General features: G+C 42.1%; 1 protein-coding gene across 9 annotated transcripts in view; it reads right to left on the bottom strand.

The window, feature by feature from the left end:
- LOC115202872 (muscarinic acetylcholine receptor M4) overlaps positions 1–19,865 on the bottom strand; it is a 177,469-nt gene that overhangs the window by 52,974 nt on the left and 104,630 nt on the right. For 3 of the 9 annotated variants that reach the window (XM_029767002.1, XM_029767006.1, XM_029767001.1), the window contains one exon: positions 15,433–19,117. The exons of the other annotated variants lie outside the window; for them this stretch is intronic. In XM_029767002.1, the coding sequence (XP_029622862.1) occupies positions 18,501–19,117 (617 nt within the window). In that variant the 3' untranslated portion in view covers positions 15,433–18,500. Of the gene's footprint in view, positions 1–15,432; positions 19,118–19,865 lie in introns of those variants that run through there. 9 annotated transcript variants of the gene reach the window in all.

Genomic DNA, 19,865 nt, shown 5'->3' with positions numbered 1-19,865 from the left:
TTACATTTTTTCCTGGTCAATCTACACACAATATCCCATAACGACAAAGCGAAAACAGGTTTAAGATTTTTTTTGCAACTGTATAAAAAATAAAAACAGAAATACCTTATTTACATAAGTATCCAGACCTTTTGCTATGAGACTCGAAATTGAGCTCAGGTGCATCCTGTTTCCATTAATCATCCTTGAGAGGTTTCTACAACTTGATTGGTGTCCACTTGTGGTAAATTCAATTGATTGGACATGATTTGGAAAGGCACACACCTGTCTATATCAGGTCCCACAGTTGACAGTGCATGTCAGAGCAGAAACCAAGCCATGAGGTGGAAGGAATTGTCTGTAGTGTTCCGAGACAGGATTGTGTCTAGGCACAGATCTGGGGAAGGGTACAAAAATTCTACATGATTGAAGGTCCCCAAGAACACAGTGGCCTCCATCATTCTTAAATGGAAGAAGTTTGGAACCATCAAGAGTCTTCCTAGAGCTGGCCGCCTGGCCAAACTGAGCAATCGGGGGAGAAGGCCCTTGGTCAGGGAAGTGACCAACAACCTGATGGCCACTATGGCAGAGCTCCACAGTTCCTCTGTGGAGATGGGAGAACTTTTCAGAAGGACAACCTTCTCTGCAGCACTCCACTAATTAGGCCAGATAGAAGCCACTCCTCAGTAAAAGGCACACGACAGCTTCTTGGAGTTTGCCAAAAGGCACCTAAATGACTCTCAGACCATGAGAAACAACATTCTGCGGTCGGATGAAACCAAGATTGAATCTGGAAGAAATCTGGCACCATCTCTACGGTAAAGCATGGTGGTGGCAGCATCATGCTGTGGGGATGTTTTTCAGCAGCAGGGACTGGGAGTCTAGTCAGGATCGAGGGAAAGATGAACGGAGAAAAGTACAGCGAGATACTTGATGAAAACCTGCTCTAGAGCGCTCAGGACCTCAGACTGGGGCAAAGGTTCACCTTCCAACAGGTCAACGACTCTAATCCAAGACAACCCAGGAGTGGCTTCGGGACAAGTCTCTGAACGTCCTTGAGTGGTCCAGCCAGAGCCCAGACTTGAACCCGATCAAACATCTCTGGAGAGACCTGAAAATAGCTGTGCAGCGACGCTCCCCATCCAACCTGACAGAGCTTGAGAGGATCTGCAGAGAAGAATGGGAGTAACTCCCCAATTACAGGTGTGCCACGCTTGTAGCGTCATACCCAAGAAGACTCAAGGCTGTAATTGCCAAAGGTGCTTCAACAAAGCACTGAGGAAATGGTCTGAATACCTATGTAAATGTGATATTTCAGTTTATTTTTCTATATGTTTAAAAAAAACTGTTTTTGCATTGTCATCATGGAGTATTGTGTGTAGATTGATGAGAAAAAAACGAACAATTTAATCCATTTTAGAATAAGGCTATAATGTTACAAAATGTGGAAAAAGTCAAGGGGTCTGAATACCTTCTGAATGCACTGTACATAAATATTTTTTTTAATGCAGATGCAGTGTTTATATATAAAATAAAGTATCATGATCGTATACACAACATTAACAAAACTGATACTAGTACCTGTCAACAATCTTCCCTGAATTGATGCTTTTGGGAACGTTTCATTTAAATCACTCTAACCCATGAAACAGTGTGTGTCTGATTTGACACTGACACCCATTTGAAGCTGTATGAACATGTTTAACATGCTGAAACAGATTGCAGGTATGAGACTCTTCAACGTGACAGATGGGCATGGCAGCGGAAAAAGCGCTTCGTAAGAGCTACTCCTTGTGAGTGTCCTTCCATAGATATTTCCTCTCAAAAGAGTCCACTTCATCTGGAGATGATGCGTGGACAGTGAAACGAACATGAAATCCATCCTATTGGGCTACTACTGACATTAATCTAGCTAATCACTCCCAAATGTCTGAGAACTAAAAAAGAGGACCTATTTTTTTGTATGTGTTTACATTTTAGACTTGAGTGAATCATTCCTTGGGTTTACACCTAGAAAGAACTGTACAGTATGATTACAGTATGGTTGTATGGTGATAATGGTTGCGTGAGGCTAAGAGGTGAGACTTGAATCAATGGGTCATGAGGTGTGCAAATTACCCCCCATTACTGTTTGATGTAGCTCATTAGCCCACAATGCATCTGATAAAAATCACATTATGTAGTAAAAAGACCCCTCCCCTTTTCCAGATGTTTTTGTACTGTGTCCTGAGCTCTGCAACTGGATCCTGGACTTCAGGATCCAACAACACCTCCGCCATGCGGACCCTGAATACGGGGGCCCATCAAGGGTGAGTGCTTAGGTCCCCTCTTGTCCTCCCTGTTCACCCACGATTGCGTGGCCACGCACGACTTCAACACCATCATTAAGTTTGCTGACAATACAATGGTGGCAGGCCTGATCATCGACGACAATGAGACAGCCTATAGGGAGGAGGTCATCGACCTGGCAGTGTGGTGCCAGGACAACAACCTCTCCCTCAACATCAGCACGCCCCCATCCACATCAACAGGGCTGTAGTGGAGCGGGTCGAGAGCTTCAAGTTCCTCGGAGTCCACGTCACTAAGGAATGAACATGGTCCACACACCAACACAGTTGTGAAGAAGGCACAACAATGCCTCTTTACCATCAGAAGGCTGAAAAGATTTGGCATGGGCCCTCAGATCCTCAACAAAGTTCTACAACTGCACCATTGAGGAAGGCCTTAAAAATTGTCAAAGACTCCAGCCCCCCAAGTCGTAGACTGTTCTCTCTGCTACCGCACGGTAAGCAGTAGCGATGCACCAAGTTTGTAACAGGACCCTGAACAGCTTCTAACCCAAGCCATAAGACTACTAAATAGTTAACCAAATAGCTACCCAGACTATCTACATTGACCCCCTTTTGCACTAACTCTTATGACTCAACACATACATTGCTGCTTCTGCTTATTATCTATCCTGCTGCCTAGTCACTTTACCCCTACCTATATGTACAGTACATATCTACCTCAATTACCTCATACCCCTGCACATCGACTCTGTATCCATTTCCCATGTACATAGCCAAAGTATCATTACTCATTGTGAATTTATTCTCTCTGCATTATTGGGAAGGGCCCCTAAGTGAGCATTTCACTGTTCGCCTACACCTGTTATTTACGAAGTATGTGACAGATACCGGTTGATTTGATTTGAGAGGACAACGCAGACGAAAACCGGTCTGAGGATGTAGAGATTAAGCTCATTTGAGAGGTGCTACATTTCTCAGACTTTCACTTCCGGTTACCAAAATCAACTACAAAGAAGTTTCGAGTGACACTTTAAAAGATGTATCTTATTCAACACATTATAAACAAATGATTACCTTTCTCATCTCTCCAGGACAAGCCTGTCAGCGGAAAAGGAAACTGAGAAAGATGCTATTTTGATCTAATTGCTCAGAAGTAGGGAGGTAGAGCAATCAGTGCAGGACACAGTTTGTATTTGCGCTGCTTTTTTTGTTGGCTTCCCACAAGGATCACTGGGCCATTAGCTTCCATCGTCCCCCGGTGGTCGACGTTATCTCAAATTGGCCTATTTGAACCGTGACACATCTGACAAACAGAAGAGAAGATGAGAAAACAGAGACTCTATGTCAAAACAACTTGTGATGGGTGGTGGGAGATGAAGGGCTAGCTTTTTGGGAGCAAATCTGATCTATGAACAGATCTTCTGTGAACTGTGATCTGCTAACCACCAAATCAAGTATCTATGACACAAAGAAACAGACCCCATACCACTGGCTACATTATTAACCATTGGAAAATGCATTAGAGGTAGTTCTACATGCTGGTGATATTCAGAAACCTAAAGCAGTATTGACATCATAGACTAACATGTTACTGTAGAGAAGCTATGCAACAATTAACCTTATCCTCCTAAGCCACAGTATCTCATGATTTCTCGCTACAAACAATACGCCATAGATGTGACCTTTAGAAGGCCTGTTTGAATTTTTAGCTGTCAATCGATATTTGGATTAATAATCGATATTCTCTATTTTTGCATCCATTTATCCACTCACTACATGCGGGGCACACTGGATGTCTTAGTGATAGAGCAAGACGCACAATGGTAATACCTGCACGCAATTGAGGCATTTAGTCTTTTCAGAGAGTTCATATTTTTTCATGTGTGTGTTTATTGTGGGTTTGCTGCTGTAGTTCTGAAGGTTGTTTCAAACTAAAAGGTTTCCTCTGTGAATGAAGATGTTCTGCTGCTGTAAGGATGCTGGTTGTTTCACAACTGATAGTACATGCTGTTCATAATTTATTACTCAGGCCTAGTGTTTGTTCAAAAGACAAAATATGTGTTTCAAAAAAGGGAACTGCTGCTACCTCGCTGTCCAGCCAAGTTGCATGAACTGAGGAGCAAACTGAAGTGCAGAGGAAATTCAGCAACTCTTGGAAGACATTGGAAGTTGATAAAAGAGCTTCTTTATTATTAAAACTAAAACCAATGTGTTTCGGCCCTTGGCCTTCATCAGGGTTTTCATGTGCAAGAATTTCCTCTTGCACAAAGAAAAAGATCAAGGGTAGAGAGAGCTTTCACATGATTTAGCACTAGGAGAAGGGAGAGTGAAGAGTGGGGAAAATACAAGCTGCAGAATGAAGAGATGAATTAACTAGAGAGGAAAGCAGTAGGGTCTTGAGTCTGACGCTAGCAGCAAGCAACCAGGAACCAGAGAGATAAGCACTGTGATGACAGGAGAGAATTTAGAGATACCACAGACAGCAGCATTCTGAATGATTGGATAATTGACTCAGTGATTTCAAGAGAAATTATACCGTAAACATATGTGCTTTATCTAACAAACGATTCTTGATGTTGAAAGTGAAATGTTGATGCCGGTTCAGGATCTTTTTTTCCTGTCCCAGAAATAACGGAGCAAATTTTACCAGTAGGTTGAAAGAAGGCACAAAATGAACCATTACGTCAACAACCTTAAAATAGCTTGCACTGACAGTGTGAGCCATTTCTTTTAGAAGAATTCGTTTTCTTGCCAATGGTTGTAGTAATGTACTGTAAAAGAACAGTACCAAAGGAGGGGGTATTATCTATAACTAAAATACTGAGATAAACTATCGTCAAACCAGTTCTATCCACGTCCATCGGGTTGGAATGAAAGGTGGTATAAAATAAAAAAAACCCTGTGAAAGTCCTTGATATGAAGACATGAGTGCCTTGACATTTCCTTCCAAAAAAAAATTCAGCCGGGGTCAGTGTGAAAAGGTGAAAAACACTTATCTGAAAGGTCTATGAAGCCTTAACCGAACTTCATAAAGCACGATATTTACTGAACATTTTGATGGTGTTGCAGAAAAGGCCACCAGTATTTCAGTGCCCTTTATACCCTATAACTTTATATATCTGCCCTTTAGGTCTTATATCTCTACCTTTTACCACTTTCTCACCCTCTCACCCTCTCTCACCCTCCCTTCCTCACCTCCCATGTGTCCTGCACAGAAGAAGAGCCCTTTATGGTTCTAGGAGTATAACCTTTTTCCTAGTGTGTATGTAGCTGTACTGTATATGAAGTGCAAAGTAATTATTATAATTATCAGCAATTATGTATATGGTGTCAAACGTTTCATTTAAATGAGAATGAAGTTATCAAGGACTTCTTGTTGCGTTGACCTTTACCTGTTGTATGTGGGACTTTGTAACAGTGGGTATCATAAGTATTCGCCCCCATAAGTATTCGCCCCCTTGCACAAGGTGCACCTGTGTAATGATCATGCTGTTTAATCCGCTTCTTGATATGGCACACCTGTCAGGTGGATGGATTATCTTTGCAAAGGAGAAATGCTCAGTAACAGGGATGTAAACAAGTGTGCACAAAATACGATTTTTGTGCGTATGGAACATTTCTGGGATCTTTTTTTTTCAGCTCATGAAACATGGGACCAACACTTTGCATGTGTAACCATGCCAGCCCAGGATTTGCACATCGGGCTTAGTTACCGCGAGATCGTCTGAGACCAGTCACCTGGACAGCTGATGAAACCTAGGAGTATAAATAAAGCTATTTTGTGGGGAAGAACTCATTCTGATTCGCTGGGCATCACTCCCCAGTCATGTGAAATCCATAGTTTAGAGGGGCCTAATTTATTCAATTGACTGAATTCCTTATATATTCCTTATGTATAACTCGTTGAAATAAGTAAAATCGGTGACATTTTTGCATGTTGCGTTGATATTTTTGTTCAGTATAGTTGAATCTGTGCTTGAAATTCAATACTTGAATGAGGGACCTTACAGATGTTGTATGTACGGGGGAAAGAGGAAGGGGGAGCCAATCCCTATTATTTCACACAGAGTGAGTCCATGTAATTTATTATGTGATTTGTTAAGCCAAATTTGACTCCTGAACTACAGTAATTTAGGTTTGCCTGAACATAGGGGGTGATCACTTTAAGGGAGAAATGATCTACTTGATGCATAAGGTTATTTGACACCGAAAGTTGTACGTTTTACTCAGTGACACAATGTTGTTTTGTGAAAGTTGCGTTGTGAAAAACATGGATGTAGTGACATGATGCAATTGCTTCATTGATGCCCTGTCTTAGTTTGCCACTAAAATGGCTAAACTGCATCATTAAATTGTTATCCTTCAAAGTTACGAAACAAAAGGTTACATTCCCAGATGTCTTATTATATTACAGGACAGAAGCTTATGTTCTCATTCTATAAATCATTCCTTGAATAAATCGTACTTGCATTTATTAGTGAGGAAAACCCCCAAAACATATTTTATCTGAGAGACTTTGCACAGCCTTCTATACTTTATACATCTCCTAATAGCTGACCATGCCGATTGCCCTTCCACTCTTCACTGATGCTCATCACCATCATAGCACCATAACATAACACAAGTTTGTAGAACTTGATTGGCTCTAAACACGGGCTGATAAAATAGGAGTTTAATTCCCAATGAATATCCATTAGACATGACTCACTAAAGCAGAATCTGACTGCATGTGTCATATACAATACGTAAATCTGTCATGTCCGAACGCATCGACGCCGGTGAAGATAGATAGATACTAGCTGCGGAAGACTTTTTGCAAGGTCCTTTGCAGACTGGTTTTCATTAGACTGTGCCTCTGATGCATTGCGTCGTTATTTGGAGAGGGAAAAAAAAGCCACCCAGCTTAACTGGATCGAGACGGTCTTTTAAGGGCCGTGTTCTGTGCCTCGCAGCTTTAAATCCTCTCTTCTTTCCCTTAAGCACACACAGGTAATTTATTCTCTCCTCCATGTAAGCATATGGCTTATACATAATGGTTTCTGACTGATAATGATAAATATTTTGTAAACGTATAGTGAAAAAAACTCAAATACTAATCAACCCAAGTGGAATTTCTACATGTTGTGCCTCCAGAATGCAATGTTACAAAACCCTATGACAACAAAGTAGAACATCTGATCAAATCTGGTTTTCCGGAAAATCCAAGCGTGGTGTGGATTGGTCAGTCAAGAGCCTTTGACACCAGGTTAAAGATAATGAATTATGTATTGATTAATCATAATTTTGTCCGAATTCCACTGAAGGAGGTTGACCGCCATGGAGCGTTATGGATGGACACTAACACCCCGGTGTTAAGCCTGTAAGGAATTGGCGTTATGAAGTCATTCACCCAGAAAAGAGAACCATGGCTCAGTTATCTAGGATGGGGAGATTTCCTGCATCACGACACAGGTCAACAAACACATAAAGATACCACATGGATCATGGCGGAGACTATGTGAGATGAGCTAGCTCATGTAGCCCGGAGGACAGTGCCTTTAGTGCCTTTTGTCCATCCATTCTTCAACTACCACTCACCCCTCTATGTCTCAGTCCATTTGCTTTCTCTACCTCCCTCTCCTCCTCCGCTCCTCTCTCTGTGAACCTGCCCTAGAGCTGTCCTGTCATAGGCTATGTGGGTGAGTGGCAGTGTGGTAGATACGCTGCATTTACCCAATAAAATCCATTTCCATGGTTATATCCTTGTGTAAATGTTGGAGTTGGCTGGAATCTGAATCCTATAACGTCTCTTCAATGTTCAGTTACTGACAAAGGATAGGTAGTCATATTTCAATACATATTACAATGGGCTTATTCTTAATTCCAACCTCTATAATTGTATTTATTCACGTTCCTCCTTTCGCAGTCCCTTGCAACATAGTGATGTGCCACAACACTGTCATTTTCCTTTTCTCTCGTGTTTCACCCAATGAGATTATATCAAATACACCTTTCATGAGAGAAGGTCCCCTACTCCCCAGCCATTGTGAGACCTACCCACCTGCTATGTTTCACTTCAGTACATAGCAGTAGAGGCTCCTGCGAGGAGGAAGGGGAGGACCATTCCCCTCAGTGAAATTTCATACAAATAAAAATGGTGAAACATATACTAATTATATTCTTATGTCACCAAATAATTGATTAAAATACACTGTTTTGCAATGAAGGTCTACAGTAACTTCAACAGCACTATCTGGGGTAGCACCATAGTGTAGCCAGAGGACAGCTAGCTTCCATCCTCTGGCTATATTGACTTCAATACAAAACTTGAATGAACTGACATGTTGTCCATGCAATCATAGAATTAGGATCAGAGAACGAAGTCAGTGTGTTGTATTGTGATTGCGCTACAGAGCATTATTGGTGTTTTATGTGTTGAGACGCTTGGTGACATTGTTGGATAGTTGAGCATTTTGGGGATATTATTCAATTCAAATTAGTTTTTTGAAATTACAGGAGACGGAGGAGGTATTTTATAAATTGTTTTCAGAACTTTATTTTTGTGTCCAGTTAGTGCATGTTATTTAAATTTGCCTTGCTAACTTCAGTAGCTAGCTAACTTAGCTACCAGGGAGTGTGCAGTTTTCTCTGCCAGAATGGCCAATGCTGAAGAACCTCTTTCATTCTCTGGGGTACACGGAAAAGGTGTGAATTAAAAGCGTGGGTCGACCTCTGCCTGAGATCAGTTTCATGGAGAAGCATGAAAAGGTGAGGGCGTTCAATACCAACTGGTATCAAAAGTATAGCTGGTTAACAGGGAGCCTTTCATCAAGCCGCCTGTATTGTTGGCTTTGCCTGCTTTTTGGAAAGACTGAGCCTTGGTCGAAAGGTGGGTACAGTGACCTGAAGAACATCGATCGTTCAGCTAAACGGCAAAACAAAAGCAGGGAGCAAATGCCCAAATCAGATTCAAGCTTCTGGGAAAAAGCTACATCAATGATGACGAAGGTCTGCGTATTCAAACTGCGCAACACAACGAGAAAGTAAGAAGACACAGGGATGTTCTCAAGCGGCTTATCAACACCACTGCGTTTTTGGGCATGCAAGAATTTGCAACTACAAGGAGCTTGCAGAGGCAATTGCACGTAACGATCCTTTACCAGCTGAGCATATCGAACTTTCGACAGTATTTTCTGGGATGTCGAAAACAATTCCGAATGATTTGATCGCATCATCCATTAAAAGTCAAATTAAAGAGAGGTTTCCACGCTTTTCCAGGCTTTACACTTTCCTCTGATAGTAATCACTCAGGACAGACAAGTAAAAACTCCTGACATAAATGTTGCAGCAGCCTAGGCTACACCTAAACATTAGAAATCTGACATCTCACAAACAAGACTATTTTTCAGTCTGATCAACTGTAGGTTACTAATAAGAGCAGCTGCATACAGCCTATGAACCCTGTCCATCTGGGCAGGGTAAACTAATTGGTAACGTTATGTATTTATAGTCCATTTGTGTGTCAGGAGAAAATGTGAATGTGATCAGTTTGTTTATATTCAAAATTGGGCTGGCTAGGGTGCCTATACGTTTTTAATTAAATTATTAACTGGAATTCATCAATAAACATAGTGATGACGGGTGTGTTTAAATGTTTTATAAGGCCTACAGTTGCATAGGTCTGCATGATGCAAACATGCATAAAGCAAACTCAGCCCTGTGAGTTCTATTGTCTATCAGTTGTTGTCTATGTGTCTCGGTAGAAGAAATCCCCCTCCTAATCTAGTCTAAATATCATTTATATGAACAAAAGGTAGCTGCAGTCTGACAGGGTTTTCATCCCCCCTGGGCCAGGAGTTTTTTTCAGTCGTTTTTTTAAACCATGTGACTGGTGTATCATAGTCCGTAGAAAACCTTTTTACAAATGATTAATCACTGTCATACCTTATATTTTATTTTACCTTTATTTAACTAGGAAAGTCAGATAAGAACAAATTCTTATTTACAATGACGGCCTACCCCTGCCAAACCCGGATGACGCTGGGCTAATTGTGCGCCGCCCTATGGGACTCCCAATCACGGCCGGTTGTGATACAGCCTGGAATCGAACCAGGGTCTGTAGTGACACCTCTAGCACTGAGATGCAGTGCCTTAGACTGCTGCACCACTCGGGAGCCCAAAAGGGTATAGGGTTCAGAGTTTTCCTAGTTAGGTTAACATATAATGAAAAACTCCAGGCCCCAGGGGATAAAAATTGCCCCACCGCTCTGGGACCTATGGTGCCACCAGTCTGCTTGCAGTTGTCAGTTATCATCAGGTATGTGGATGATCAGGGCTTTATTCAGGAACGTTTCTTGGGCTGCTTTGATGTGTCAAGTGGGCGAGATGCGCAGTCTGTGTTTGATTTCATACATTTTGAGATGTCGGAGTTTAACATCATAGAGAAACTCGTCCAAACCTATGATGGCGCAGCTGTAATGGAATGTATCTGCTATTTATATTTACAGCTAAGTCCCCTCCTGTTCCCTGATTAAGATGTGATGACGACTTCACTCCACTACCATTGTCAACTTTCTCCTGACATGAACTGAACCCACGTCTCATGTGCCCACTCATCCACTGGCACATTGAATGTTTCCCCTCCACGCACTGTGAGAACCCCTATTCATTTTCTCTCATTACTGTTTGTAGAGTCAATCACTTATGCAATCACATTAATACATCAATGATTTTACGCCTTGCTTGGACAAATTCATTCTTATCTCTTTTGTCTATCTGTGTTGTGTTATTGTTCTGGGTCTTCCCAGTCAAATCTTGTACTGCACTGGTCAAGCCTCTGAACACCTCAACTCATGCCTCATTCAATCACGGCTGTGATCCTTTTCCAACTGTGTAAGTAGCCCTCTCATTCCCACTCCCCATAATATTGTACTATACATGTCTTTATTAAATGCTTTAGGTTAAAATAAAAACACACTGTCGTCTCCGTGTGTTCCGCTCCTATGCCGTGGGTCTCCCATCCTCTTAAATTTTAAGTCACCAGCCTCCCCTGGTATATAGTATACTACTACCCCAGTTGTTGCACAATAACCTGTCTTTCTTCAGCACAAAATTGTATGTAGTAAATGTAATACACTATTATGATTTGTGCCCTTTTTTATTATGTACCGTAATTCATACAACAATAAAGCACACTTATTACATCAAAATCACACTACTTGAAGCTAGAGGGAAGATTTACACTAATTTAACAAAAAATTAAGATAAGCTTGAATGCATGAGAGAGAGAGAGAGTGAGTAAGATAACGGCCCTTCCTCTCAATAGACCATTAACAATTCATCTCACCAAAACCTCAGTGTTCTGTGATAGTTCATACATTGGAAAGGTAATGATTCAGCGGGTCATTATGAGATGGCTTTACTCGATCCTATTTTGCTGCTCCTAGTTGTGTGAGGACAATGAAAATGAATCCGGAACAATCCCTGACTAGTTCTGGTGCTCAACTTCCCCTGTAGTAGTAAGGGTAGACATTTAGTGGTGTAGCTTTTACAGCATGAATTATTCTACCAGGAACAACGTCGCTGCAGCAAAGCCAGCTGGTGTGCGTGTTTGTTTGTTTGTTTCTAGGACAAACTCCATACCCATTTAAAAGTCCTCATGCGGTTTTCTGTCTTCATGTTTACTCTGATTAAAAAAATGTGCCCCAATTTAACCAAAAGGGGAGCATTTAGGAGTTGGGACAGGGCTGATATTTTTTTGCATCAAGCTTTTTTTGCAACAGTTAATTCATTATGAGGGGATCTGTGGCTAAAAGACAGTCAAGCACTTTGTTGTCTCCATAGTCTTCCTATGAAATGTGGATGTTGGCCTAATTTGTTATTTGCCCATTTGCAGGTTGCATGCGTTACTTGAGCATGTGGTGATGCACGCTTATAAGCTTGAACTCATTCGAGATAAGACACACATCGATAACTAAAGTAGTGCAAGTACCTGGTGTCTTTTCAGACACACCAAGTGAAGAGTTCACCCGAACATCCCCAGGCCCCACTTATGGAGTGGTGGAGTATGGGTAATGGCTTCTTTTTTTCCCATACCACCTCTGAGGACACCCATCATCCACCCTGCTACCCTCTCTCCTGAACGGTAGGTGCCCTCCTAGAACTGCCTCACCAAATTGGATTAATTAAAAGCATTGCTTTGAAGTGCCAGCCTCTTATTCACAGGAGACATGGCAGGGGGGGCGCGGAGGGGCATGCAGAAATTATAATGGGAGTGGAGAGACTATGGGTGGGGTGATAAGAGGGAGGAAAGAGAGCATCTGTGGAACAGTGGGGGGAGGTGGGAAGGAAGAGGGCAAGGGAGGGAGAAGGAAAACTTGAAGAGGGAGAGCAACAGAGAAAGGGGGCAAACAAAGAGCGAGGAAATAAGTGGGAGGAGGACTTTCTCTCTTCTAAAAACGTCTTACTTTTGTGGCAGTATTTCCCCAGAGCGCCTGGCATACAATTAAACACATCGATTCCCCCACTGAAGCCTCTCCTCGTCAAGAACATTGAGCAGCCATTGCAGATGGACCGCAACTCAGAGTTGGACTCCCGGGAGAAAGTTTTGGGGCTGGAAGATGGCTACTGCAACAAGACTGGTGTAACTTGAGCTTCAGCATCTAATTAGTTCCGCCACCTATCTGACTCAATATCCTGATGATTGCGCTGGATCACAGGCTAGTCTGTGTAGGTGCTTAAGAGGAAGTATCCATTCACAGAGGAGCATACTGTCGTTATGTAAGTTCTCTGCCTCCCGCACCTCAGCAACATTCACAGCGGCAAAGGGAGGGATTGCATGGGGAATCAGACTGGTCCTATCCTCAGTCACTTCCAACAGCACTCTCCATGGTCATTTATAAAGTTAAGTGCAATGCTTTCATCAATTTCCCAGGTCTAGTTTCCATCCATTTACACCGTTGTGTAATCCTACCAGTTGATATAGAGGCACGGCTTTGTTTGTTTGTTTTCCCGCTACCTCTTTGCACCGGTCTGAATCTTCATCTCTAGTATAAACACATACACCCCTCAGTTGTTCAGGTGGGCCAACACTAGATAAAGCTCGACCTCTTCAAACCCCCAGGGTGTCCATGTGTCAGATCATTGTGGGACCTTTTGGGCAGATCTGATACAGCAGAGCAGCGACTGAGTAATCCAACCATTCGGTGGATTTTATATCTTCCCCTGAGTAGTTATCGAGAAAATATGAATAATTCAGCAGACTAGAAATAGTTATCCTTTTTGGTGAAGTATCAAACAAATAAGGATGCAGTTTCATGATAATAAAAAAAAAGTCAATTCTCAAGGAGCAAATGATTCTGGAAGACATGAAAACCGCCAAGCAGGAAACAATCCTAATATTTTTTCATTTTGATTGCTCTCGTTATTTTTGCTCAATGCCTTGCTGGCCAAAAGTGAGTCTTTCTGTAGGAGGGGATGTGGGTTGTTTACCAGAAACATTTGCCATGAATAAACCCACATAGCTCTACAAAGATGATACAAATAAATGGAGGAGCAAAATATCTGTAGAGAGAATTAGTTCCATCCAATGTTAGCACTTGGTCCAAGCTCTCAAGAGAAGGTCAGTCTTGAAGATCCTGTGCACAGTATTCTGTACTGTGAACATGACCACCCCCAATGACATTGCCTTGTTCAAATTACTGAACACATAATGTTCAGGGATTACAAACAGCTGGCAGGATATATTGCCGTTATGCTATTAATTAATGCATTAATTATACGATAAATTCTCTTGAAATTCTCATACTGTAAAATAGCAAGGAGAGAGACGATGACAAAGTTTCAAACAGGTCATAACAGCTCACCATGTAAGAGAACCCCTTCTTACTAGATGGAAGGAAAATGTATATTGTCTTTTACCCTTGAGAATAAAAAAAGAAAATTTATCGTTTCTTAGCTTTACATTTTTATTTGTTTATGATCAACATATATTTTCTAGGATCTTTGGTGTTCCAACAGCACTTTGTTGCACATTGACTACTGTAATATGCTGCATTTTACCCTTTAAAGTAGATAGAAAACCCTTCAAATCACAATCTCCTACAAAAAAACATGCACACTGAAGACACTTCCTTGTTGAGTTCGCGTACACTCAGGAGATCACATATTGATAAGTGTGAGAAAAAGACACTATGGTGAGTCAGCGACAACAGAACAAATACACTCATGACCTTTAGAATTTCCCTGAAAGTATTTGTATAGGAAGCTCATTATCCTCAATTTATAAACACATTTCAGACTTGAATATATATAAACAAATTCCTAAACAGATTTGATCCAAATTTCAATCATATCCTGAAGATCACAGACATTTTTATTCTGCTGCACAAACATGTGAATATCACCTGTGTGAACATATGACAGTGTAATGTCTCGACTACACTGATTTTGTGATGATCTGTGAACAGTGTAAAGCATTATAACTAAATACGCTGAGTATGTAATGTGATTACATATTGCCCTTTATTGCACAGAAAATAAAAACACGGGTAGTCGCAAAACGTCCTGGGCTGTGGAGAACTGTAAGTGGAGATTTCTACTCTATATACTGTAGTTCCACTATTTAACTATGGTCTGGATTGAATTTTGAATTGATACACACGCTGCTGATTATTGTATGTTGGTGAACTGAGCAGTGGCGGTTCGAGACCATTTCAACTGGGGGGGGGGGGCAAGCTGGGGCCAGTTGTACTGTTAGAGGGGCCAGTTACATTAGACGTTATTGTTGTCATATCGTTTTCTTCACTGCATTGCAGGCATTAGCAGGCAAAAGACCATGTTCATAATCATCATCGTTGCCACTGTCTAATAACGGATGTAAAAAAAGAATGACAGCAAAAAATTTGTTAGGTAAAAATGATTTCATACTCCACATTTAGGGGGGCCACAAGGGGGTCCAAAATTGTTATTTCCCCCCCCCCCCCCCCCCCCCATGAGTAATAAAGAGCACAGATAGGTGAAAGCTGAAACAGATGAGCTCATCTAACGCAATGCTGTATGAGCATCAAGGTGACCAAATCCAACGCTGCTGTTTCGCTCACTGTTTTTCTCCCACTTCAAGCCCAGCAGGACTGGAGCCCACAGGGATCAGTTGTTCAGTTCTCCTGCTCCAATTCCATTTCTCTCTCCATCTCACCCAACAGTCACCACGAAGCCACTGTAAGCTCCTGCCTTGTGATTACAACACATCCTTTCCATTAACCCTCCTGACCAACAGGACACTAGAATGCAGTCAATCATATCCTCTTCAAATACAATAGAAAACAGGTGAAAGAAAACAGTAAATTCCACATGTTAAAAACCAAAAACAAGAAAAACACGAGATGAGGGTGCTCAAAAAGAAATAAAAAGGGGGAAACAAAAGGAAACTGTGTCAGCTGTCTGCTCCAGTTTCCAAAGGGGAGGGGGGTCTTTTCAGGAGCAGAGTCTGACAGATCTGGGTTAGCCTGAACCATTCTGATGCCTGATGGGTCTCTTGGTTTGTCTGTCGCAAACACTTTCCCATTACACCCCTTTCTACTCCTACCCAGATCACTCTGATATTCAACCCAAGAACTGTAAATGAGACTCCGGTCTTCCTGCTCTTTCCAAGGGTCGATGGTTAGACGTTGTTGTAAACAGATGATTTTTGTATAAAATCAGAATGGTATTGTCCCTCATGGATCATACGCTAACATGAAACACATTAATGCTTGAATAACAAGCATATATTTGTCCAAATCTAATTTCACTCAGTCTGACGCTATGAGAGGTAATCTAGTATTTCCCATAACCTTACAGGAGTCATTACAAGCCATAATGGGACCCCTTAATTGAGGACAAATTAAAATGAAGATCGGCACAGTACAAGTTAGTGGTCAGTCATACAGTATAGGAAAACACTGGGGAGACAATTTCACAATCGCATAAACAATGAACAAAATATATTTATCTTTTTGACAATCTTCCTGAAGTTGTTTGTAGTCAGATCAGCATATGAACCGACAAATGGTGCATTGCTCTCCTAGAAGTGATCTGAACAACAGAGATAGACAGTGCTGCTGCAGGGTCACATGACTAATGCAACTCTGGTAAATGTATATGAAAAAAGATTAGGATCAACCTTACGTTATTGCTTAAGTTGGCATATCTTCTTCTATAACCAATATCTTTCTAAAACATGAACTCAACAGATAGAATCACAATATACTTTGAGAGAGAGACAGATATAAGCAGTGCAAGTTGGCTGGACCAACAGTGGCTGAGAGACAAAAACCTGCTCATAATGCGTAACTTTTCACATCCAAATATCAAAAAAGTAACCCATTCACCATGGAGCTGCAGTAAGCACTTCCAAATTCATTAATTCAACACAGTTTCCTTCACTGTCAAAACCGACCACCTTGATAGGAAAAACAATAAACAAAATGTATTATTTTTTGCAGATTACTGCTAATTGCCAAACCAGTTTTAAAAAGAATTAAGAACTGACAAACCTGTTTGAAGCACACAAAGTCCATTCAACCTAGAGAGCTTTGCCCCTGTGGTGACTCGGAATGCGATCATCACCCCTGTGCACCTCCAACTGCCTCTCTGTCACAACAACACAACCCTCAAGGCACCGGGGCGGCTTGTGGGAGGCAAACTGGCCATTTTAAAGAGAGCCTTCTGGATGCATCTCCTTTTCAAATTCCATTTAGTCTTAGATGACGGGGCTCAACATACCACAGTGGATCTAGATAAGGAATCCTACTGTATAAAAGACAACCATCACAAGACATGGGGTGACAGTTTGACAGCGTAGAAGAGATGCACTATTGTCAAAATGCTTCACTTCAAAATACTTGGCACAGCATTTAGGTGTTTCAAAACAAGTTTGGAAGTTACGAGGCTGCGGATCTAGGTCTCATGATCTACATGCCACTAGTACATGTGTACTGTATACTGTTATTATTAAATCAACCTTTGAAATACATAAGTCATGCTGTTTGATTTCTTTTCTGGGTACAGGTTAACCATTGTCACACACACATCCGACCGCATACTGTACACCAGATACAGGCATTACACTGGGGAGGAAAGAGTAATGGTATTATCTGGCAACTCTCTGGTAGCAACGTCTTGTAATGCTACTAGGTTTGGCTGAACATATGACAAACTCGAGGATCGGCAATATTTGTCATCAACTATATGGTCGAGCTATTGTGGCGCACTAGACAATACTCTATTTGAACTTTCCAAGTCAAAACCGTGCAGTTTTATCAGTTAGACAGTATCAATATGTTGAAAAGAAGTCTAAATGAGAAGGAGGTTATGAGATCATAAATAGCAAAGAAAGGAGTCGCGTATTATTTTGTCATTTAACAGCGCACGGCGATAATATCGAATATCGCCCATGTTTGGAGTAACATATGGTGGAATTGGTCTCCCGAAATATTGCCCAACCCTAAATTCTACTCTGTAATGTAACGCTGCTCTCCTATGTAGTACAAGAGATTCAAAAGTTATCTTGGGTTAGCTACATCTTTGCGAACCACTAATCAACCATGACGACTATAACGGAAGAACGAAACGTTTTGTAACCACAAAGGGTGACATAGAACATCCTCTCTCTCTCACACAATAGAATATAATTCATAGACATAAAAAATAAGAATAAAAAAAGAAACTGATACAGAATCATCCAGGTTCACAATCAAACTGTACCAATGTGATTGGTTAATAAAATGTGCTTCTACTCAGCATATCAGCTTCATGCTAATAGTGATCAAGAGTCTTAACACGTTTTGAAGAAAGTTGCAATTTGATCATGGAATTTGGTCCTTGATGGCATTTGAAAACCACCGATCTGAAACCCTGATTGTAAAAGAGTCATTCAGGTCCACCTCCCTCCGATGGAATGGTCAAACTGTAGCTTTTGGATTCTTGCAATTGGGCAATGACACAAGTCTCAAATTGAAGTCAGGGCACGCAAAGGAACACCACATCCAAGAAAGAGACCAAGCCTCATCCTAGGTTGAAGATAGGTCTCATCCAGCCTACTATTGGATAGAAAACAGTTCATGCAATGGAGGAGTAGGATGAAGTTTTAAGTGCCTCATTTCATTGTTGGGATTGGAAGCCTCCAGAATAAACAGTAGTCAATGTATTAAGGCTAGACGGAGGAGAGTCTTCTAGGTAGAGATCAGATGGATATGGAAAGCACATGACCATCTATCGACTGTAGGGGTCTCCGTGGTAACTGGCACTGTAGCTGTTGTTGTTGAGAGGGGAGAGAACAGGGGACAGGGTTGAAGAAGAGGAGGAGGAAGCAGAGGGCGAGTGTGGATCTAGATCATCGACAAGTCCCACACCCTCAAACGCATCGTCTGTGTCCACAGGGGTCCCATCGGCCCCCTCCTCCACCCCAATGGGCCCCTGAGGGCTGAGATGAGAAGAGACTGTGATGTACTGGGAGGGGAGAGGTGTTACTGTCCTGCTATGGGCCCCAGAGGGCTCTAACAGGAAGGCTGAGCTTTCACCCAGCTGCATGCTCTGGTGGGTCAGAATACGGGAGGTGGGCTCTGTGAACGACAGAGTGCCACGGTGGGGCGGAGAGAGGGACGTCCAACCATCACCACCACCCTGACCCCTGCCCTGGGTGCCTCTGCCCCCACCCTGAGCCTCTGTCCCAGTCTGGGATCCGCGGTGGCTAACGATGATGCTGTTACCGAAGCTGCCCATGGTGGTGCTCTGCTCCCTCTGGACCACGGCCGTCGTACCACCCTCAGGGATCAGCCCGCGGAGCCGAGAAACGGCATCCTCCCCACTGCCCTGGTCTTGAGATTCCCCTGGGCGGGGAGGGGGAGGAGGAGGAAAAGACATGGAGAGCTTGGTAACACATACAGTAGAAACCGTTACATTCATTTCCTCAATGTTGGATTCACTTCATTACTGAAGCAAAAACATGTTGATTCGCAATGTCCTACTTGCTCAACATGTTGTTTGCACCTAACTACAACACACACATGAAAAACAAACCATTTCCACTTTTTACACAGATGCATGTCCTCTGCTTTGGCGGTTGAGAAACTGCCTCCATAACTGTAACCAGACAGTATAAACTATTTGAGGGAAGGTGGAAGTGGCAGGCATGACGTGATCGAGGTGGGCCTCTTCTCTGTGATTTGGCACGGCGCGGCGATATCTACGCTAGCCGTAGCGCTAGCCCTAATGAAGGCCGCGTTACCTGACAGGGGAAGAATATAGGTAATTACAAGGCTGGCTAATGTCGCAGTGTCCAACTAGCCTGGATAAATCCACTCCTAAAACAGCGTTACCAGTCTGCTTTAGCGTCTAGCCCCTACAGTAATACCACATACTGTAATCACATTAGTCGGGCAGCTGCTGTTGGTGCAGAGTTCAACTTATCCCAATCCCCTATTGAAAGGAAATCAAAGATTATTTTCCGAGCCTATAAAAAACATTAAGCAACATCTCGGAGAAAGTGCAGCCAAATAAATCTTTGAAACTAGACAGCTGTGTGCTGTAACATCAGCGGAGTATGAATAGAGTGAGTCATGGTGCAACTCAGTGTTA

The sequence above is a fragment of the Salmo trutta genome, chromosome 12, assembly GCF_901001165.1.
Source record: "Salmo trutta chromosome 12, fSalTru1.1, whole genome shotgun sequence".
In the NCBI taxonomy this organism is placed as follows: domain Eukaryota; kingdom Metazoa; phylum Chordata; class Actinopteri; order Salmoniformes; family Salmonidae; genus Salmo; species Salmo trutta.
Note: the sequence above shows the minus strand (reverse complement) of the source record. Positions and strands in the feature narration are given on the sequence as shown.